The 23879-nt window shown below is 37.9% G+C and overlaps 1 protein-coding gene across 4 annotated transcripts in view; it reads right to left on the bottom strand.

The window, feature by feature from the left end:
• Nucleotides 1-23879, bottom strand: part of TOGARAM1 (TOG array regulator of axonemal microtubules 1) — a 39231-nt gene that overhangs the window by 2822 nt on the left and 12530 nt on the right. For all 4 annotated transcript variants that reach the window (XM_082762014.1, XM_082762013.1, XM_082762015.1 and 1 more), the window contains 16 exons: nucleotides 23132-23428; nucleotides 21503-21768; nucleotides 20024-20256; nucleotides 17976-18076; nucleotides 15448-15609; nucleotides 13274-13372; nucleotides 12647-12816; nucleotides 10458-10626; nucleotides 10002-10136; nucleotides 9091-9244; nucleotides 8403-8508; nucleotides 7766-8001; nucleotides 4283-4441; nucleotides 3647-3773; nucleotides 3202-3320; nucleotides 1151-1340 (listed from right to left, as the gene is read on the bottom strand). In XM_082762014.1, coding sequence (XP_082618140.1) covers nucleotides 1151-1340; nucleotides 3202-3320; nucleotides 3647-3773; nucleotides 4283-4441; nucleotides 7766-8001; nucleotides 8403-8508; nucleotides 9091-9244; nucleotides 10002-10136; nucleotides 10458-10626; nucleotides 12647-12816; nucleotides 13274-13372; nucleotides 15448-15609; nucleotides 17976-18076; nucleotides 20024-20256; nucleotides 21503-21768; nucleotides 23132-23428 — 2723 coding nt within the window. The remainder of the gene's footprint in view (nucleotides 1-1150; nucleotides 1341-3201; nucleotides 3321-3646; nucleotides 3774-4282; nucleotides 4442-7765; nucleotides 8002-8402; nucleotides 8509-9090; nucleotides 9245-10001; nucleotides 10137-10457; nucleotides 10627-12646; nucleotides 12817-13273; nucleotides 13373-15447; nucleotides 15610-17975; nucleotides 18077-20023; nucleotides 20257-21502; nucleotides 21769-23131; nucleotides 23429-23879) is intronic.

Below are 23879 nucleotides of genomic sequence, written 5' to 3'. Positions count from 1 at the left end.
GATATGCAAATACTTGGGATTATTTTTTGAGCAAGTAAGCCAGCACTCACTATTTTTATATTGTGTACAACTGAAGTGTATCCAACCTTCTCTGTACTTCAGTCATTTCTGTGCAATGTAAGAGGCATACTCACTATCTGTAACTTTCAGTGTGACTGATATTTTGTGCAGGCAAGTATGTTTAACAAGACATAGTTTTATTTAGCAAAAAGAATGCCCAGTAGTATCTTTGAAATATGTTTAATTTCTGTCTTCTATAGCACACAGTGACAGTTATCATAATTATTATATAAGCTCTATATTATTAACCCTAAGTGTTACTACAACATATGCAATAACATGCTAAAGTGTGTTTGTTTTTTCCCCTTCAGAGGCATTAGGAATAGCTATCCTTCACGCAGAAGATCTAGTCTGAACCTCCTAAAATTTGTTCATTCTGTGTCTATCTCCTGTTAATTGCTAGATCACGCTCACAGTTTTAAACTTCACCTCTTATCAAAAGGAATCTGATCTGCAAGATTTCAGTAACATTCGCAGTTAAAATACTGCAAAGTTTCACAGCAGTATTTCGTATTCATAGAAAACTGCATTGTTAAGAGACGATCTTGTTTTTGCTTTCATTCTGCCTATCCTCAATTTACAACTGTTGCACCTCACCCTAGTATTTTTCCCTGAAAGAACCTCTTTAAAGACAGGCTCTTTTTACAGATACTTAGTTTAAACTGTTGTATCTCATTAAAGACCCTTCCCCACCTGCTGGATACATGAAGCAGACAGAACTTGCAACTGTCTGTGATTCGGTTACAGTTTCTCAGATCTTGGGATCCTGCTCTCTTCATAACCTGTTCCAGTACTTTGATATTTCCTCTGCAGAGGCATGAAGGACTGCACACAATATTCAGAAAATACCTCCATGTGCGCTATCTCTAATGAACCTCTTTCACCTTCTTCTTCCTATTTTCTTCCTTTACTACCTTTGTAGCTCTGAGATATGCCTACTGCATATCTCCTCTTTAAGCATGCCTGACCCTTTCCTCGAGGTTTTCCTGTTCATCAGATATTCTGATTGAAAGAGGAAACCATGATTTTTAGCAGAAAACTGTGACAGAACTTTAAAAACCTTTGAAATGAAAGGTTTTTGTACAGTTACCTTCACAATGTTTGCAACAACGAAGTCTTGATTGTTCTCTGTATCTGATAACAGCTGATTAATTCCATTTATTCGATCACGGAAGTCTTTTGCATTCAATAAACCTATAATGTCTTTAACATACTCTTCACTTTCTATTGAATTACGAGGAGCTGCTTTTCTTGTAACTTCACGGGCTTCTGTAGTCTCTCTAAAGAAAAGGAACAGGTTGCTCAGTGAACACATAACCAAGCTGAAAGAGGAGTCTTTAATCTCAGACATTCTCTTTCCACATAAGTGCAAATATCAAAAGGAAACAAAAAATCTTCTGATGAACAGGGTTTACTTTACACATAATTTGTTTCTTGTTGTTGTCGTTTCAAAAAAAACATCTGCTAGCAATTGTTGTTCCTGAAGTCTTAGTATAGGTGCCACCCAAATGCATGGAAGTGTATCACCCAGGAAATGCAGCAGCCCTGTGCTTCCTCATGGCTCTGTACCACAGCAGCAAGGTTTGACCTTCCCTTACACATCAACACGTCAAAAAAAAAAAAAAAAAAAAAAAAAAAAAAAGTTAATATAGTTCAATTCTTCTTTCTCAAGTACTTCAAACACTGACCCCAGTCTGAGGGGCAGCTCAGCAGCGTGCTGTGCTGTGGTGGAAATTTAAGAACTCTTCACAGAGGATTCTGAGACAAACTTTCTGTAGCACCTGGTCTTATTAGACAGTCATGAAAAGGATTATGAAATCTGTGGAATCGCTTTCCTGCCTAAGTAAGCACCCATAAAGAAAGTATCTTCAGTAGAAGTAGAAGGCTGAAATTCAATGGAAGTGCAATGATGAGGTTTCAGATCTAAGCAGGAACAAATTACTTAACCAGTAATTGATGCTGGAGGAATTTCATCGTTGCTGGAAGTTCTTCAGAAAGACTGTAATGTGGAAGAGAGGTACTGTTGTGTGTCGCTGAATAAATTAAGCAGGAGTTCAAATGTTTCAGAAGTTAAATGATGAAGAATTTAAAGTGTTGCAGCTTGACCAAATGGACAGAAAAATTCTCCCATTCTGTTAAATGAGCTTTTCTGACTAAGGAAAGCTTGATGAATCCAATCTATGTGAATTTCAGAGAAGTAACCACAAGTATTCACACGTGTCCATCTGTATTCACAGACCAGTCTGGGTAGATTCACTACCTCATTCTTAATTCACTAGGAGAAGTCTTTGATGGAAAAGGCAATAAGAATCCTTCTTGCATTTTCAAGTTCAAACCGATTAGCTCTGTGAGCAGGCCAGATGGCATCAATTCTTGTCCTGCCAGTGTATCCCAGGGCACTAAACACACCCAAATTAAAGAGTCTTTGGCAGAACGCAGCAAGTAGGACATCTAAGAAAATGGGCATGTAGTTTTACATGCCAAAGCATAAATACACTATCAAGCCTGGAACTGATTAATATTTTGAATAGCAGATGGTGTGTGAAAGAACTCTGCTTGTGACAGGTACACCTTCTTAAACCTGGAGGCAGTTACAGACCCTATGAACTCTAGATTCTCAAGTACAGACTTTCTGGCCTGGTTTCATTTTTTTTCCCGTTTCTTTGTTCACTTCAATAGAAAACTTATCAGAAGTCAAAACAGAAAACAAAAGATGGAGAGAGTATGCTCTAAAGTCTTCATCATCCACAGTTAGGATTTAACTAAATCCTTACTTTCCAGGCAAGTGCACTAACAGACCATTTTTACTGCAGCTAGTACTTGGCATGTTGTTTGTATAGAGTTTGGATGGCAACACCCTGAGCTGATGGTGACACGGATCTACCATGAATCCCAAGTGTTTTCTGTATTGTGTGCATTTTCAGAGGCAGTCAGTAAACCAATTAACTTCCAAATGTGCAAAGCCATTTTAATATTAGCAATTATCCTATTTAAAAGAGTTTATTGGGACATGTTATTTTTTCCATTTTCTTCGGGAATGTTTAACCCTGTTGTGAGTGTTTGTAGACTCTCTTCTTGTTGTGGGACTGTTCTCCTGGTGGTCAGTTACTAACAGGATACAACACTCAGGAAGATCATTACCTGTCAGTGATGCTGAGAGCATCTCTGGAAGTAGATGATGACCTTGAATGCCCAACAATACTAGTATGCGAACGTCTTCCTTTCGCTGAGGGGGTGTCTAATGGCATCTCCCCCAAACCCTGCACAAAGATGAAACCGTTCATTAATATGGCTGGTATATTCTGCAGCTCTGGAGGCTCTTTAGAGGAAAGTCTGAGGCATGCAAAGTATAGCAGCAAAGTGCAGTTGACGCAGTGTATCTGTAAGGGTTAATGATTCTATAATTCTGCGATTAAAGGCACGCATAGGTCAGGTAACAAGCACCACCTTGCTGTGCTGTATTCACGTGTTACGTGTCTCCCCCTGAACACACTCCTCCCATTCCCTGTAGGTTCAATGTCCATGCTTAACAATCACTAGCACAAGTTTACGTTTCTCACCTGTTAAACGAGAGCTTTCCACATACCTTTTGACGTAGATTGCTAACAAATTCCTTAATGTAAGGCAAATCCTTGGCTGGCACATATTTTTCAAGTGTTTTATCAAAATCAGGATGATTCATCATACTGAAAAGCATCTTTCGACCATAATACCTGCAGGGTAACAGACCGTGACGTATATATCTGTGAACACTGATTTGTTCTGTAAGGCTCTTGGACAATTAGACACATGCAGTTTCAAAATACAGAAGCACAGGAGGATTGCTGGGTTTGTAACCAGACACCCCTTTCATCCTCCCACAAAGAAACTATGGTCAACAATCATTACTTGATCAACGACTGAGCAAATTAAAGACCGAGAACAGCCTCCTATTCCAGTGCTGAGGTATCGGCTGTCTTTAAGCCCTGCCAGTCAGACAGCGCGGATCCTAGTGCTGGAATTCCCTGCATGGCCTACGTAGTGCGTGGTGCCAGAACGAGAATGTCCTTTGATCCCTTCTTCCTGCTGCCAAGATGGGCAGGGCTGCAGGAGCCATTCGGGTGGTTCCCATCACACATCATCCTAACAGCCATTCTCTGCCCCTGCTGAATGGCCCCCACTGGGCTATGCAGAAGTTTCAGCCACCTCAAGCGTGCTTATCTTAATTATTAACTGTACTAACCTTGTTTGCTGGGAACTATCCAGTGTAAACCTGGCTATTGCAGGGAAAATCCTATCAGTGACAACTTTGGTTCCAGCCAGCATCCACTCCGGTCCCATACGTTCTACAATATCCGACATGTGCTGGGCTGTGCATCTCCTCACCGCCGTGTGCAGGTGGCTGAAGAGAACACAACTGCTTAGTAAAAGCTCCTCACAGTAGGTCAGTAACAGTATTTATGTGCTCTACCAAATACTGTCTACAAGTATTCTTTTTTATTCTTTAGCATAACCCACGACTAGTGGAATACTGCAGAATACTGCAGCCTTTGAACTAATAAACTGGTCATTTTCTGCTTTTAGAACTTTTTTTCTAATTTTCTTAAAAATAATTGGGAAATACTCTAGAAAGCTCACCACAAGTCCTTTCCACCAACTTTACAAAAAACAAATCCCTGTGCTCAGAAGCAAACCCCATATCTACTATATCAATTTAGAATTAAATAAAGCAGCATTCTACTGACTTCAAAAAACCTTGCAGAAGTCTGTCAAATTAAGTCATTAAATACCTATATTGATGAAAATCAGAGAAGGCCTGGAATTAATTTTCAAACTCATTCAGCAAACTAATGGTGTATATAACTCTGCAGTACCTGCTGATCCCACATGTTTTCAGAGCATGCAGTTCTGCAGATCCAGAGTTTTCCAATTTTATTTTCATGTTTGGAATTTAGGGGCAGTTTTACTGCACAGTAAATGAGGCAACTGTATGGCTTATCATTCACAAGGAAAAACAAGTTTAAAGGAGGGAGCTAAGGAAAAGAACTGACTTGGTAAGCCACACTAGTGCCTCCCCAGCTTTTCAGATTGACACGAACACCCAGGATTCCTCCTGAATGGCTGTGTTCTGTTTTGGCAAGATTTTATTTTTCTGTGGTTCCATAGATTATCATGGCCTCATTAGACATAAAGATATCACTAGATTAGGTTGCACAAAGTAGCTTCAATTTGCACAAAGACTATCTGGGTCTATTAAAACTGCAAAATGTGACAACTCAGAATACAGTTGAGGCTACAAAAGCTCCCCAGTCGCTTGGCAGCTAGCACGCTAAGCTCTGTGCTACGCTCGGAGCTGCTACGGAGCTACCTAGTTTCAGACTAGCTTTGGCTGGAGTTCAGTACCTGCTGTTCTGTCTGTGTGGCAGCCACAGGTCTCATGAGCTTGGGAGAAGGGAAACAGTACCAGACTACCTCCTACTGTGTGTAGGGGCAGGAAAACAACAACTATGAGGTTTAAAGACTTGACTGAACAAAACCATGCAAGTCCCCATTCCCCACAACTGCCTCTGCCTGCTGCTCATGCAAAATAGGAAATTTTGTTGTATGCATGTCAGACCCTGAATTAAGCATAATTTATACATAGAAACATGATGTTAAAAATTCTTGTCCTAGAATCATGATCATGAGTCAAGAATCTATTCCTTGAGGTGAGTTTACAGCAGTTGTCCAGTATCTCATAAAAGCAAACAACGTTTTTAATTATTCTTGTTGGTAATGACAAAAACAACTTGTAGGTGATGAAGACTCAGTATATAGACCCACTCAGGGTCGCAAGCATAATACTTATGATCACAGTAGGTTTGAAATGTATTTAGGAGAAAACATGTAAATTTTAAAAGGTCTTCTGAACCATAAAAAACAGGTAATGCATACCTGCTAACTTGAAGTGAATAGTTGTAGTGAATAGAAGAAAAGTGTAAGACAAATTCAGAACATATATCTTTTCTGTAGTTATGCAGCTGTATCAATCACAACCTGTCCATTCTGTCCTGAGGACACGTATCACTTTTCTCCCAAATTTCCACTTTGCAAGATAATTGTCATATTCATTGCTACAGCCTCTAGAGATGATAGCTCCATACATGCCACGTGGGCTTTGCTGCTAATATGGCCAGAGTTTCCTGAAGCCAGTATTAGAGAATTTGTAACTCACAGTGCTATTTAGGCCATCCACTGATGTCATGCATTAAAAACATACTGTACTCCATGATTCAGTCACTGTTTTCACCGAAGGCTTCTTAGCTGTGAAGAAATTAATCCCTGCTTCAAATGCTATATTCAGACTCAGAGTTCAGATCGTTCTGATGCCTTATGTATCTGAAAATGTATCTGAGTACACAAAGTGGAGGGTTCAAATTTGTATAGGTCTCATAAGGATAGTCAGTGTGTTTGGATCTGCCACTGAAAATACGGAGATCAGATTTCACCAATTATGATCATGAGTATTGCTTAGCCAAGGATTTATGAAAAAGTGATGGGAGTGCCTAAACAAGTAATGGCTGGACTATTTTGTATGGCTTCTGAGATAAAGCAACGCACTATTACTGTCTGCTGCTCTTAAATTCCCAGAAGTAACTACATGCAGGCACGTTTCTTAAATAATTTAAATCTCAAGGCTGGTAGTATTTGCCTTTCAGTTTAAAGTTCACATAACTGAAGTATGGTTTTCATTGGCTTTCAGGAGACAGAACCAATACATTCCAGAACAACCAGCTTCCCAGGAAACAAAACAGGAAACAAACTATGCTTTGGATAGCAGTTCTGAATTCAGACTCACTCTCAGGATTTCTAGCTATACAGTAAATCTAAGGATTGATTTATAATGCAAAATCTAAAATATTTAATGGAAAGGATAGGTTACAAGAAATTCTTACCTATCTAAGTGATGACAGATACAAAAGAGATCAGATACAAGTAGGTATACAGCTAGTACGCTGAAATGCCTAGTGGCTTGATTAAGTATTTCTGTTACAAGCAATGAGGATATAAAAAGAACAAAGCAACACACTTAACAGGTAAAGTGTAAGACAAGAATTTAACTTCTAACATAGCATGAAGTCAGCTAGAGGTTAGAATCAAACCATGAAACCAGAAATGGAAGCTTGTCGTGTTTGAAGCAGACAAGAAAATAAACGGTCACCGCCACTGCAAAGGAAACCGAGATGAAGACAAAAAAAAGACTTATTAACCAGCCAAGTCTAGAGAAGAACAAGAAATCAGCCAGGATGGTTGCAGCTCGAGAATTTTAAGCTGTAGATCAGGTTTCTAAAGAAAAATTAGTGCTGAAGGACTGAAGACAGGCATTTGATCGCAGAACAAATGGCAAATGAGAATGCTAGGTGAGCTTTATTAGAAAGACAAACAGCATTTCTTAATTCTATTTCTTAAGAATATTATATTAACATTGAATAAAATTACTAAAGACTTGCAAAACCACTGGAAAACATACCAAGTTCCAAAACTGACAGCCAACTTCTTAGTTAATGTAGAGAAACAAACATGGGGATTACATTTTACTTTTATGATAACAAACATTGTCCTGGGCAGAAGCTTTGCACAGCTGACTTACTACATTTTCTGTTATATTTGGATTTTTTAATGACTATAATTGACATATTTAATCTATTCACAAGTTATTTCTTTATAAAGTCTTTGTAATTATTACCTTTGCCCTCCATTTATAAGAGAACAAAGTGCACGTGCTGGAGTCACATTATTAACCATAGCCTTCAGTGCTTTGTCTACCTCTTCCCTTATAAATGTGTTGGATTCACCAGCTTTGTGCAAAAGGACTTTTACTGTATTATCTAGTTCTTGATCCATGCTCTTTTTCAGGTGGGTGAACAAATCCCCTAAACAGACCACAGCAGCTCGAGAAACACCTGAGCGTAAATTCTTGACCTGCACACAGGAAAAACCCAAACAAACAATGAATAATGTTTATAAAATATATTTAGAAATAAGTAAAGCTTAATGTTTCCCTTTCTAAGTATTAAATAACTTTACAAGCAACTGAGCAATACATTTCTAATGTGATTTACAATGTGCAAGAATAAAAATATGTACAAAAATATTTGAAAATTATGATGTAAATTTTTCCAGTCTCTTAGCAAATCAAATAAACTGTTGGAATCTGAAGTATGAGAGCTGCTTTGCTGAACTACAAAGTCATCCCTTTGAGACTGTCCAACAGAGGAAAACTGATCACAGATGAACATACCATTTCACTTTAGTGTATCTCAGAGCTATAAAATACATATAAACACATATAGCCAGTAAATGTTCTGCTAGTAAAATTTAACCTCTTGAGCCACAGCCAGACTTGTTTCATGAAGCTTTACAGTCAGAATAGCTGCATGGTAGGCAGACAAACATCTAACAAAGTTCAGACCTTCAATCTTCTTCTCCCTATGTAAAGAAAACATTTAAAATCAAAACACTTTCAAATTTCTCATTAAAACAAACAAAGAAAAACAACAAACAGAATTCTAAGGAACCAAATAGTAAGTGAGATTGTAAAATAAAGCAATAACATAAAATGGGAAATTCTTTCAAAGTCAGTCTACCTTCTAATGTATTTGTAGGACTATTTTAAGATAATATTCTCTAAATTATTCCCATTAATTCTGTCCACAGCTTGCAGTATGGCAGTTAAAGGATTACTTTCCTTCGCAAAGTACAAAAGGCAATGGTACTGTTACCCCATTCTGTCTGTTAGAGAAGTAGTGAAGCCTTATATTTCACAAGAAATGACAAGCAGGTATTCCAAAAGTTTCTGAAAGCTTAGATATTAGGCCTCAATTTATAGCATTGACAGCTTAATTTAGATTTGGACTGAAAAAAAACACTTTATTTTCTTTTCTCATATATCACTTGCAACCCTTCTTCATTTTTGATGTTATCTTCATTTTGCTGTATTTTTAAAAGGAAGATATGAAAATAAATGCCTTACTCATTACGTTCAGGTTGTAGATAGATGTTTGTACTTACCAGTCATCATCAGCTAAAAGTACCAGGGCTTCTGTCAGTGCCGTTTCTGGTTTTGAAAAGGGCTGCAGTTCTGACGGATCCATTATTTCTGGACTATGAGTGACTGATGGGGTCCGCTCTTTATAGCGTCCTCGTGGCCCAAGAGAAATTTCATCTGCAAAGTCACAAAACGTATCAAATAATTGTATGGTCTCAAGAAAACGATCCATTCAAAGGAAGGAAATAAAAAAAATAAAAGAAGTTTGAGGTGTATTTTGATTGCTGTTATCAGTGACCAGGTTTTCAAAAAGACGGTTTTCCCAGCTACATCCTCAATCATTCGGTACATATGAATATTTTTTTTATACAACTACCACTTCACACAGTCATAAACACAAATTAGTAGTGATTTTTTTTAAATGTAAAAACAGATGTACAACTTGCTGAAGTACAGCGCAGTAAGACATAGTATAGTAAAACTTAAAGAGCCACTTGAGAAATTCTGAAGAATTTTCTGACCATCATCAGTACAAATGTCTATTTTGAAAAGATTTCTACGGCGTTATTTTAAAGGCAGCTGAGTGACAAAATGTACCCAGAAATGTTTTTCTTGGAGAGAGAAGATGTTGGAAGAGAATCAATTTGTCATTAATACATTACATCATTTAAATGTCTAAGCAAAGAAAAAAAAAAAGCCCCTTGTGTTGCAAACATCTTCCTAACAGATTTTAGATGAAAAATGTTTCAAGGGGGCAGTGATGAATTCAAATCCTCTTCACATCCACCCCCACAGTAGTAATTTTCCAGATCATCTCAGGAGAATCAATCATACAAATAAGTCATATTAAACCTGATTGTATTTTGGAACTGTCCTACTCTGTGTATCCAAATATTTTAACAGTCTTTACATTTAATTTAATGTAACAGCTTACCAGAATCTAGCAAGGGTGAACATTTAGTTTTCTTCAAACTGGATGTTCTTTTTAATGAAGGATTCAAGGCAACATTTTCTAATGACAACGATACATTTCTTGATGATGCCAGTATATCCCCATAGAGATCTAACTCTAAAAAATAAAAGGAAATGGCCAAATCACAACAACAAATCAGAAAATAGGAAAATAACCCTAGTGTTTTCAATCCGAGTTTGTTTTTTGAAATTTTTATTAATTACAGGGTTTCAAATGTTTCCTACAAGTACTTTACTCTCCACCATTCATTACAATGCAAATGACCAAAAAAAAACTTCTGTGTAAAATTAATTCTAGCAATACCTTATGTCACAGTAAACAGCCATAATTTTTAGTAACTATCATAGAATTTCACTTTCAACTTCAGCAGCATTTAATAGCATTTTATTTAAGTTTATTTATTAAACTAATGCTCACTTTCTGTTGTTGTTTTCTCTGGTTCATTTAGTTTAAGTCTTTCCCAAGAATTTTCTTCCTTTTCTTCAAGGTCTTTGACTTCCTGATGTTCTTTGTGATTTTGTTCTTTTCCTTCTTTTTTCTTCTGCCGCATCTTATCCTGGACAGATTTTGACAAGGCCACTTTTATCTGCAGAAAACAATGCACCCATTATGATATGCAATACAATGTAATGCATAAACTACCCAATAGCTTATTACCCAGTTCTTGGTATTCTCTAAGGTAGGCATGGACAACTTCTATTTTTGCCATCATTTTACAGAGTCAAAGAAAATTGTCCACATGAATACTAAAAGCAATCCTGAAAAGAGCTGAATGTGCTTTCTGCATGATAAGTAGCCCTATTGGCAAAGACAAGCAACATTCCATGTTTAAAGATTTAAGGGAAATAATCTTTTTTTCTCTAAAATATCTGAATAATTGGAGAATTAAGGTCTACAAGAACAGGTCTTCCATTTCTCTGGCAGCCTGGTGTAGTTTTATAAAAAATTAAGTAACAAATATACAGTCTGGGCTAGCTCACATTTAAGCATACAGGCTTTTTAAAGCAACAGTCTTTAGCAGTGCTACCTGATCCTTTTCTCTTGTATGTTTAAGATGCCCATAGTTTCCCATTAAATCTTTACAACATTTAATACTTTTGAATTCGATCTCTCCAAGTATTCCTATATTAAGTGGCAAATAGAAAATGTAAATATTTTCTCATTGACTTAAAGCTTTAGTCATGTTAAAATGTTATTTTAAATGCTTTCAGACTTGTGATTGTCATTTCATTTTTTAAATTTATGTCACTACTTCATTAGACAAATCTTGTTCCATGTTATAACAAATGAAACCGTTCTATGGGACAGATATCCCAGACACTGCGTTTTACAAGTCCTATTAATGGAGCTAGATTAACACTACAAATGTTGATCCAGAAAACAAGACACGATAAAACTCAGCCAGGTCCTCCTCCTACACTTCTGTGAGCTTTGGGAGTGAGAGCACAGGACATTTTCCATCTCCACTCCATCCTGCAGCCCTTCTCCAAGAGACTTCAAGTTAGTTGGGAAGCTTCTGGCACAGCAATTTGCCACTAGAGAATTTCCAGGTTGAACCAAAAGAAAAAGCAGGGAGAAGCACATTGGTGGCTACAGCCTCATTTCATACACGTGGGGAGCCTTACTGCCTACCACTGTGCACTAAAATAGATTCAGCTCAGACCGTTAGCCTACAGAATTAGGCAGGAAGTGATTTTTTTTCAGTCATTGCATCCCCAGTGGATACAGAGGTACCTACACAAAGAAGAACAGCTTCCATAAGCGAGACAAAACATTTTAATGTCTAATTGTTAATCATTCATCCAGAATACCAAAACACAGTTAAGTGCCCTCCTCCAATCCCTTGAAAATGGGCCTTAAGCAGTTACTGAGCTGCTAGAAAATATTAGTGGACCTGTACAATGTTTAAAGAGATCCTCTTTAAAAAAAAATAGTCTAAAATATCACTGAATTACAGAAACGCTTTATGCAGTTCACTTGACTTGGTATCAACAGTATTGGTAGTTGGTGTCATTTGTAATAGCCCGTTTGAGATGTGAACACAAGTTCCCTAGTGACTGTGCCAGCCAACAAGCTCAGATTTATTTCCAATGGCGTTACCAATCAACAGATGGCATCACATGGACATGGACATGCAGCAAGAAGTCACGTTACAGTTTTTATTTAAAATTCAATAGAAAAATAACTCTGAATGACAAGAAACGTTTTAGGTTTAATATAAAATTCTGCAAATGTCAGAAAAAGCAAACGTGCTTTCATTGCTGTTTGCAAAATGGTTAAATAGGCAGTCAGAGCAAAAATTTGCACACAGTTAACCAGATGTTCACGAATGTGTTCTCACTGTAATCCAGATTTAGTCTTCACCACATAACGGAACTCAATCAGTAACAGGATAAAAGGATTTAGGCTGAACTAGATGATCTTAGATGTCTTTTCCAACCCGATAGATTCTATGATTTGTATTCTGCTGCACGTCACCCTAGCTATGAATTAATGCATTTTAACTGAACTCATTTACCATACCATAGAGAATGCAAAATTATATTCACCTGGATTCATACATATTAAAAGAGGAAGTGAGACAGTAAATAGTCCTGAAATCTTACCTCTTTTTCATTTTCAGCGTGGAAATGAGAAGCACTGCTCTGCTGGATGCTTCTCCTACAGATCCCTGAGGGTGGCTCGGTCTCCTGTTTGACAGACTGGTCGTCTCCGTTCTCTGCACATGCTATGGACTGGCTATGTGTTCGAGCAGAAGAAGGACTTCCAAAAACACCTGAAAAGCATACTGTGTTGTGCCCTTACCAAAGTAGTTATTTTTTCATCCAAACTGAGCAAAAACTAAAGCAAAACAAAATTAATTCCATTAAATAAAAACATTGCTGTTGTCCTATTAGTGCCAATTTCCCCCCAAAGGTAATCTTACCTTATTCTGCCATGTAGGATGGATGCACGTACATGAGTGCACACTAGGCTAGAAGTGAAAACTAACCTTCATAATATGCTTCCAATCTCTCTTGTTGGAATGGAATTGCAGAACCCAGTAAAGGCAAACCTTTCAAGCATTACCCTTTTACTTCCATTTAAACTGAAGACAGTTCACAATCTCAAATGTTTTAGGGAACCTATTTCTCTTTTTTCCTCTTCAGAAAGTATATTTTCCCTCATTTTAATAATATGAGATATGGGAGATTTTTTTTTTAATTATTTTTTTTACCAAGGATTTTACCAACCTTTACCAACGACTACAACCGCATCTTCAGACAAGACACTTGGCGAAATGAAATCTAGGTTATTCATCTGTTGAAAACCAGATGTTGACCCTGCAAAAACTAAAAAAAAAAAAAAAAAAGGAAAAAAAATCACCCACTGTACATCCAGCAGTTCACCCTTTGGTACATGTTTCATTCTTCTAAAATGTCATCATTCACTGATACCTGAATTTATCGTTTTTAAGAATCAGGTTGTTCTCAAGTTACTGAAGTTAACAGGATTCACTAAACATCAGTAACCACAAAATCTTGAAAAGCATACAGTAAAAAAGATTTCTGCCAATGACAAAAAGAAAACCAAAGTTTCTAAAAGGAGGTTAAATCCTTTAAATCAGCTGGTTCCACTGGGGAAAACAAACAAACAAAAAGTTTGAACTCACTTATTGCTTATTGGAAGTATAGAACTGTTTCTTAATTAATTCAGCACAACTTAATCAAAACAGAATTTGCTAAAATATTTTTTTCCAAGCAGCACTTAGTGTTGTTTCCCATATAACTATCAGTTCCTCAGATTCTTCACTGAAGTGGATGGGATATTATATATACATATTTATTGGTTACACTAATTGCAAATAAAACGTGATCATTTGTGACAAACAAAGATCTCCATTTGTTTTTGCTATTTAACCTGAATAATCTGAAATTTCTAAACAGAAAAGATGGTTTAGGAAAGCTTGACTGCATTCTAGAAAGTGCACAAATAAAATGACTGGGCCACTGAAAAACCTCAGTTGAGGAACGTTCTGTTAGTGACAGCCCTACGTTACAGCCACAGCTGCTGTTACATCTCTAGCCCATGGAAGCACCGGGCACACAGAAGCTGGGACAGCCCTCTGCCAGGCAGGTGTGCAGCTCAGGCATTTATAACAGACCTTTCAAGAGTCCCACTTTCTGCCCTCATCTCAATCTTTAATTTGCCAAAAGTAATTTCAGGCAAGATTATGACAGGTGCCTCTTTACCTTACAAATTATCTGATTCAGTGGTTTTGGAGCTCTCCTCTTTATGCTTTATGAGAAATAACATCAAGTGAAAAGGTTTCTCTTGAATGTGCTATTTTGTCCTCACACAAAGACTGGCATTGGCATCTGAATGTTCCAAGTTTTGAAGACTGTCAAAATTGGTCTTTTGGGTGTTTTCTTGAATACAATCTTGAGACTTCATAAGCTATTTTCTCTTAAACCATAACTAAAAGTGCATCAAATGCTGGATCCTCTTTGGAACCTAACCACATATCAGGACCTTCTGTCCTAAACTTGGATTCCAGCTTAAAAAATTTATGAATTTTCTTTTCACAATTGTCACTGGTTAAGCAGGTAATGACAAGAAAAAATGAAGGGGGGTGGTTTAACAAATCTGATTATATACTTTACTTGGACTGCTCAGGTTTAAATGTTTCACATGAAGTAGCACTCTGCCATTTCTATAAAACCTTGAGAACAGACAAATCTATCTACATTTAATGTTGAAAAGAGATGGAGAAAACAAAAGATCTTATAGAGACAAATACTTCATTATTCAGTGTCTATTGATACGTAGAAAATTGGCAGTTAATTTTTTATTTGCCACAGAAACATAGTTACCTGATGTCTATTTTAGCCACTGTGAGATCTGAACAAAAGGGAGCAAAACAATGTGCTCCTAAAGCTTCCAAATTTTAGTTTTGATGGTCAAAAAACAAACCACAAAAACACTGTTGCTCTATTCTAACAAGCTCATATTTGCAAAATACATCTAGTAGCTCTGGTATGTTCTGCCTATTGAAATGACACAGTTAAATGTGAAATATATTGACTTAAGTTCCTTAATTTTACCAATGAACAACAGAGCAACTTAAAAACACAAACTTTTAGAGCTCTTCATGTATTAATATTGAAATAATATCTTGGCCCTTTTTTCATGGTTTGTACTCTCTATTTTTAGTTTTAATTTAACTTGCACTCTGATTTTAATTAATGACCAAAAATATCAACCAAAATCATTAGAGTAAGTATAAAAGCTAGAATACAGAAAAACACATTAAACACCTTGAAATGCATTTTCTATAAAAGCTATTTTGTAAAAAAGCTACACATGACCTCAGTTTTTTGCCATAAACAAGAGCTCTGATGAACAGTAATATAGCAAACTCACAAACCTTTTGAATGCTTAAAACTTCTTTGTTGTTCCATATTTTGACTTTTAAAAATACTTCGTGACCCTTCTTTTTGCTTCTTGTCCTCATAATCTCCACATCCATTGCCACAGTTCAGGCGTTGGCCAACTATGCTAACATTAGAAGTCCCTTTATCATCAAATACTAGCCATGCAAAAAGAACAAAATCAAGTATTAAAAAAAAGCAAACTTGAAGTATTAAAAATTTAATACTTGAAGTATTAAAAAAAACAAACTTGAAGTATACTTCCGGTATGTTACAGGATTCTCAAAAAGTTACATTTTCAGAAACTCTCAGACTTCATGCATACAGAATGAACATTTTGACAAAGATGCTCAGGCTCTGTTCATCTCTTACATGCAAAGTTTTTCAATTGCAGCTAAACCCAAGTTCCAAACCGAACTCAAAGACTGAAAAATTGTTTTTAAGTCTTTAAATCTGAACAATGAATATTAGTTAATTCATTACTGAAAGCAAAACTAAGTCATAAGTGAACTAAGTGAAAATACTAAAATACTAACTAAAACCACAAGAAATCCTTCCATTTACATATGCTAGAAGTCATGAAACACATTTTAATGTTGCAATCATTATCAGTTGAAACTGAGCACTCAGTGCATGGCTGATGCAGCTCGGTAATCCCAGCATCAGGAGTGCTCCAGGCCCCTTCCTTTGAGAGGAACAGCCAGCTCTCTATGGCCAGAGTCGCTGTGGCTGGCATGGAGGCACTGATGCATTTTCCTGCTTATGCCCATCTGTCCTGAAGTCTTACCCTGGTGGCTGTCAGTGTCAACCTGACCGTGCCCACGTGAGACCACGAGCCCTACTGAAATCCTTAGAAAGCTTTCCTCTGTTCCCTTCTTCAGCTAAGAACTTGGATTGGAACAGAGTGCTGTGTTCTGCTAGGGGATGGAAACCAAAGGGAATGTTATGTTGTGGGATCCTTGGCAGTACGGCTCTTCCAGCAAGGAGAACTATGGACTGTGCCCTAAGACCTAAGTTTGAACTAAGAAGGAAAGCTAGAAAAAAAAAAAAGAGTTAGTCTAGAGGACAGAAAACAAAAGGGAGGAATAAAAAAGGAATAATCTTCTGATACATAAAAGGTAGTTGCTTGAATTAAGAAAATAATCCAATTCTTGAAATAAAATCAAGAAGTTAAGAGATTAAATTACAGCAAGGTAGGTTTAGGTTCAGTATTAGGAAAAAAAAAATCTTTCATCTGATGAGAACAGTTAAATGCCAACCTGATTTTTAGAAATTTTCCAAGTTCCAGTGTAAAAAATTGAGCTTTTTGAGATTTGTCCTGTGAGATGGACCAAGCCCATCTATCTTCCAGTAGTGGAAGCAGAGGACTCTTCTTCACTAGTTAGCTGTACATGCATTATGATGTTGACCTTATCAGTAAAGCATGCTGTCAGCTCTTCACAAGTGGTCCAGTGCTGTCTATTCCAGCTGATTAACTGGTTCAGTACGCAAAATAACTGTGTTGCTCATTATTTTACACCAAATGGCAATTTCTCACAGAAGCCCTTTCGTATGATGAATATCATTAACCACAATATGTATTACTGTGTACGTGCAGTGTTTGCTTTCTGGTGTAAGCTGTTACCTGACAAACCTATTTTCTAATTTATCCCGAGAAAAAGGAGTGACTTTATTTAAAATGAGGAGCAATTACTTAAATTAATGAAAAAGGATCATCAATATCAGTCATGACTATTATTCATTGATTATGATGTTTTGTGAATTCAGATGCCCTCCTGTCTCAATCACACAAAGCTTTGTAAGCTTCCTGGAAAAAATCACGGCTGCTGAGGCTGAAGGAGGGTGCATCAGAGTAGTCACAGAATCACAGAATTGTAGGGGTTGGAAGGAACCTCAAGAGATCATCAGGTCCAACCCTCCTGCCAAAGCAGGTTCCCTAGAGCAGGTTGCCCAGGTAGTCACTGGGAAGAAACATCAGAAAAGAACTTTGTGGAGCTGGCTCCCACCATTCCTTTTCTCTAAGGAAATACCTCCTTCTAGTTGAACCCAAATTGATTAAACATACATAATCGTAAACAATTGATTTCTGCCCGTGACAGGAATCTGCAGTCACCTGTTGTTCACTATAAGCATGCAATGGAACAGCATCACTTAACTTCAATTTCCTACCAGGAAATTAACTGCTTGCCTTTTACCTTTTGACCCTCCCCACTCTTATCTGTTGGTGTCCAAGGAATTTTCAGGCAATACAATTTTGAATTTTGAAGTGCATGTACTCACAGGCAGCGTTTGCATTAACACATTTTATCTTGACGTAGTAAAGAATAAACCTTGAGCTCCTCATTTCTTTCTATACCACAATATAATCTCATTTTGACCAGACAGTGTCTAGTAATTACCTTTTCTTAAGTGCTTAAGGGACGCGAGCTCATTGAACAAATAAGAACACTCAAAATCAAATCAACTGACTATTCAGTCACATCACTGAAGCAGGATATATACATTTATAAGCACAGTGAAATACCTGTGCTTGAGTTATGTTCTGCCACGTTTGCATCTCTATTTCTTGCTGAAGATACTCTTGCAGGCTGTGATTTACTGCCAAGCAGTGGAAAGGTGTCTGACCTGTTACAATACAAAACACATTTTGTAAATACAATTCTACACACTACTCAGAGCCCAACTAAGCAATACTTTGTAGCAAAAACATCAATAGATTTCAGTTTTTCCTCCCCAGTGTACCTGGAGGACAAATATTTCCAGAATACCTCTACAAGTGCTCACACTGAGTAGAAAAGGAAAATGAAATCAGTGGAAATAATTTGATGAGCAGGTCTGTTATGAAGAACAGCATAAAGACAACCCTTAAAAGTAAACTTTACACGAGGACTACAGTGAGCATAAATTCAAAAAGCAAAGGAATCATTTGGCCTAGGGGACTGATACTGCTGGATCCAATCTGGCAAAGAACGGCAAACAGCGACCAAAGCCACTGGCCTTTGGCTATCAGAAAGGAGCAGTTTTCAGCTCAGTTTCTAGCAGACAGATATTCACCAGGAAAATGCTGTTACCTACAGCATTATCTTCACACATTTTTCTTCAAATGATGCATTTGAATATTAAAAGTGATTCATCCGAGTACTCTGAACTGCTAAGTACTGTGCTTACCTACACAATAGTCACAGGCAAACAGCAGCTCCTCCACTTCCTGCTAGTACAGTACCAAAACGCACACAACCAGAAGCCTGGCATACTTCTGAAATACCACTAATACAAGTATCATGCTCCCACTGCTCACAGTAGTTTACCAGTGGCTAAACTGATACTTCTAAAAGCAAATACATAGAAGAAGCTTATATTTGTGTTGCCCAGCTACCCTGACTTTGTGGACAGACAATGACAATTTCCAACACTGGAAAACTAGCAGCTGAAACAAACTGTCTGAACATTTTCTGAACATTCCAAGGCTTTTAAAGTCTTCTGGGATATATTTTGTCACATCTACAAAATCATTCTTCCTGCCAGACATCACCTTTGTTACTACTTCAGAACTCCCATTTCTGTGAATCCTGTAAAACATTAAGCTTATGACTGAAAAATGAGAACGGTATGTTGTACAGAACGGGTAGAGGTGTTCTAGCTAAAACCCTGCCTGGAAGAACATCACATACAGCATTTTATAGTCTTGACTTTTTATATATTCTAGCATTATCATGTGCTATTTTAAATTAAAACTGTGTTTTGGCAGTAATGCGTATAGGGAAGTTAAGTATATATAGTTTAGTTCTGAGACTGCACAGCTGTAAAAACCCTCTGATTCTGAATCATTCCAGTCTGCCTCCATCTCAATAATCTTTCTGGTTTATTTATTTATTTATTTATTTTTAATTCTGTTTTATATATCCTCCTTTTCCTATCCTATTCACAAAAATAAAATGTATCTTACGATCAGAGCTACAAGTAGATTTATCATGGGATCCTAGAGCAGAAAAGGGGGATCTGTACTGCAGACTTTAAAAAAGTCTGAGAAACTTCCCATTTCATTGTAAAATAGTTTATAAAATGGAAACAGTTCATGATTTGAAATAGCAACAAAAACCTATACTGTTTTCCTTTTACTGAAAAACAAAACCAAAAAAACAACAAAAATGTTCCTGCTTCAATGTTCAGGCTGCAACAAGCAAACTTTATCCGTCCTCTTAACTCATTCTCCTTCTTACTCATTTGTTTAGGCTACGGTTCACATAACTTCTATGACAGGCTGAAGTCTTAATAAAATATTTACTACCACTGCCAGGACTTCACCAACTGCACTGTATTACTGTGACTGCACCATGGAACTCTTTAAAATTAAACCCAGTACGAACCAGAATAATATAATTAACCAGTTATTGGATAGGACAACGTATTTTTAGGTAGAAAAGTAATTCGCAGATAAAAATCAAGCTATTAAGCAAAGCAGTCTCATATAAAAAAATGAATTACAGATTTCACCTCTGTTAATATTTAACTAACACCAGCAGAGACTGTGTGAGAATTTCAAAGCAGAGCTAACATACAAGTTCCACTCACATTATTCTCTTTCTCTGAGGAACCGTGGATATAGGAGACGTCAGAGACTCCTGGCTGTAGACTCCGCTTTCGCTACAGGAGCCCACACTTGGCGAGGAAGCATGGGAAGGGGAATCCCCAGACAGGTCGAGTTTAAGAGCAGAATCGGGACTTTCAAGATCTGAAATGCTGCTGGTTAGCTTTGCCCTCTTCTTAGCTGCACTATTTCGTAGAGATCTAAGTGAACTTTGCATCTAAATGGGATTAAAAAAAGAGTTTTTAATCACTGCATAGGGAAAGAGCTTTTTTAAGCAAAAAAGAAGCATGGTTCTGAATGTCAATTCAAGTCTACAGTAGTTCATTGCACATGAGCCCTAGTGGGCAATGTGACTGAAGATTCAGATATGTTATGCGGTGTTGTAAAGATCCCTTTCATTGTTTTACTTCCCAAGATTTGGTATTTTTCAACCATCAGACACCCGAGCAGCAGAGGGAGCTACAGGATGCCTTAGCAGTACTGGGCACAGCGGCAGGGATCAGCACCAGCTCCCTGCATACACGAGGGGGTCACTGGGGTCACTGAACAGCCCACGGGGCTGGGAACGGCAGTGTGGGACACGCAGCTCTGCTCACTGCAGACTATTTAACAGACCAGTACAGGGAAATGCGGGGGTGAGCCTCTTTAACAAGCCTCATGGGTCATGTAAGGAAAAGGGTTTTGACGGTATTAAATATCTCAGGTATTTACTAAGTCACCGCTTGACTGGCACGCTCAGAAAACTGCCACTGAATACGCGTCGGGCACAAATTATTACCAGCAGGTTTCCTCTGACAGGAGGACCTTTTGAGCCTAATGCCAAATGTGTCTGTGCTGTGCAACACAGAGGCAGGTGGCATCACGTTCATCCAGCTTCACATCAGTTTTTCTCATTTTACACCAGGAAAAAGTAACTGAATTCTAAGAGAGCTGAGACATGCTGCGTATCAAAGACAGCCCCCTTAACCAACTCGGGAGGCTGACGAAACTGCGAGTCCAAAGAACCCTTCAGCAATGAAGTTATTAGTTCTAACAGGTGAAAGGATTATTATTTAAAGCTGAGGTGAAATTTAAAATTAACTCAAGGTAATGAGAATAAAAGCCGTGCAAAGGCCTGCAGTTCTGTCTCAGTACTGCAATAACTGAAAGCGTTATGATCTGGCTCGGAGGAAAACAAGTGAAATTAAGATGCCTGGAACAAAGACAGGACTTGGGCTTCAGCTGGTACTTTAAAGTACCGTGGGCTTTAGTTAGTGGGCTGTAGGTGTTGGGCTTTAGTTAGTGTCTGCTGAGAACTCAACAGTATCTCTCTAAAGACCTGCTGCACTGATCACAGTGCCAAAAATTTAATTCAGAAATGTTTAGTATTTTCTGGCACTTGTTTAAAAAAAAAAAAAAAAAAAAAAAAAAAGAGTTTATAATCTATCAGTTGGAAAAGTGTGTCAAAACACATTTAAACAAACCTCTTCTTGGTCCACTTCCTCGCCATCAAGAGTTAGCTCTGAAAGATCAGCTGCAAGCTTCCTGCCCACTCCGTTCACCCACGTGTCCTCACACTCCTCGTTTTTCCACTTTGTCACACTTAACTCGATCTTATCGGGCAGCGGGCTGGCGAGCCGCGGTATGGGGGGCACGGGTCTGGTCCCATTCAGGCCTCTGCGGGAAGCTGGGTGCCTCACCAAGGCGGGCTTCAGCTGCAGAGGGGAGTGTTTCTCCTGCGAATCGTCCCCTGAATAAGACAGAAGCAGGCGTCAGTCCTCTGGAGAGACGGCAGGAGCACAGCACTGACCACAATAAACTTCGTGCCTCATTTCTTTGTGGGACAGGGAAACACCTTTGAAAACGAGGTGAGCTATGTTAAAAAACATACTAATGCACTTAATTGAATTTACTACTATAAATACATTTCAAGAACATTCCGTTTGGCTGAGCGTGTGTGAATTTTTACAACAACAAGAACACAAAACCAGCCATATGAGTCAGATAACAAACTTGTCCCCTAACGAGGTGAGACACGGACACCTAGGAGCATTTGGACAGAATCTGGGGACATGCAGAGGCTGGACACAAGCTGACATACTGTCCTGGTTCATACATCCACTTCCTTTACCAAGAAATTCTTAGTTTTGGCTTCTACTGCAGCCTGCAGTCATCAGTTCCACAATGAGCATTAAAAAAGTACTTTCTTGTATTTAAAACTTGATGTCACTGAACTCCCTTTACGTATGCATCTATACCTGTATTCACGTGTATGCATAAATACACACACACACACACGAAAATATATTTCTCACACAAACTAAATATTGATTCCCTGCCCAACTTTATTTTTATAACATTCATAATTGGAAAAACTGTCAACATTGCTCTAATCAGCTAAATTATTTAAGTACTTGTAACTAAATGAGCTTAAAACTATTTCAGTAACTGATGTGTACGTGAGGTCTTCAAAGACGGAAGAAATCAGACCACAAACAGCAGCCTCTGCCATTAGCTGTCAGTGTAAATTGGGATGAAATCAGCACAGACTCCACTAGCTGGAGATGTAGCTGCTTGTAGCCAGAATTTAAAGAGCTATTCCAAGTACTAGAAATTTGAGACATCAGTTCCCAAATGCATAAAAAAAGGTAAATCAGCAAAATGCAATGAGCAGTATTTTCTTGTACACGTATTATTCTGAGCATTAAAAGTAGCAGGCCTTCCTGCATGGGTTTTCCTTAAAAGTGCTAGATTTTGGGATCTGTTTTTCTTTTAGTTTGTTGGTAAGTTTTTCACTGATGATGTCAGTGAGTAGGAATATTCCTGTTTTCCTAATAGAAAAAGCAGAGCTGTTGCATATTTTTTATCCCACAGACTTAAAAGACAAAAGGAATGAAACATTTCAGTACTTCAAACTACCAATATGCAAAGATGCTGCTTTTAAAAAGAAGCCTCCAGTGATATGACTAGACTAGAGCAGGTAGAAAACGTTTCTAATTACATTCGGGGTGTTGCATGAGTCCCAATTTACCTGTAAGCTTTCTGACTACTGCTAGAAGTCACTCAACATGCAAACCTGCAATCCATTCTCAACATATTGGCAGCATTCCTACCTGTATTGTCTCTGGACTTTTGACTACGAAGGTGCTTCTGAGAACTAGGCTTCGGCAGTCCTTCAAAGCTTTTGAGAGGCCAGGAGTTTGAGAAGTTCATGGTATTATCTTGTGACTTCTTTGGAGAGTCAGCTGGCGAGGAGACGTGCTTGGGGCTGGTCCTGGGTGATGACAGAGGGTAGGACGGCAGAAGGAAGGCCCCCTGGCTCGCATTAGGACCTTGGAAGGACAACGTGTGTTCTGCTTGATTGCAAAAACTTCTCTGGGTCTTGCTGGAAAAATTTAGGCTGGCACAGACTGAGCAAAGAAAAAGAGAGTGGTATTTGAGGTAATTGCCCTCTTTGACAGACGTTACAATAGTAATTTATAATGCAATAATACACTCTGCACAATCAGAATTGAACGTCAGCATTTTACCCAAGCAGTCATGTACAAATCAGCTAACTTAATGCTGCAATTTGCATCCTCCCTCAAAATATCAATTTCCTTCTTTCTGCATTTGATCAACCAAGTTTGAGCCTAAGCTGCTTTGCAGGCATGTTTTACTAATTATATTTTTAAAAAAGAATCATTCAAGATGACAGAACGCAGCCCTGCTGCTTGCTGCTCTGTATCGCAAGTCTGCATTGCATAAAATTTACAAACACAGCTTTCAAAATCCAGTGATACAGGAGCACAAATAAACACAGATGTTATAAATGTTACTTCTTTTAAAATAAAACCCCAAAATTACATTTCCTGGAAATCA

This window comes from Aythya marila (genome assembly GCF_965140915.1).
Source record: "Aythya marila genome assembly, chromosome: 5".
Classification (NCBI taxonomy): Eukaryota; Metazoa; Chordata; class Aves; order Anseriformes; family Anatidae; genus Aythya; species Aythya marila.
The sequence above is the reverse complement of the archived record's forward strand: the minus strand, read 5'-3'. Positions and strand labels throughout refer to the sequence as shown.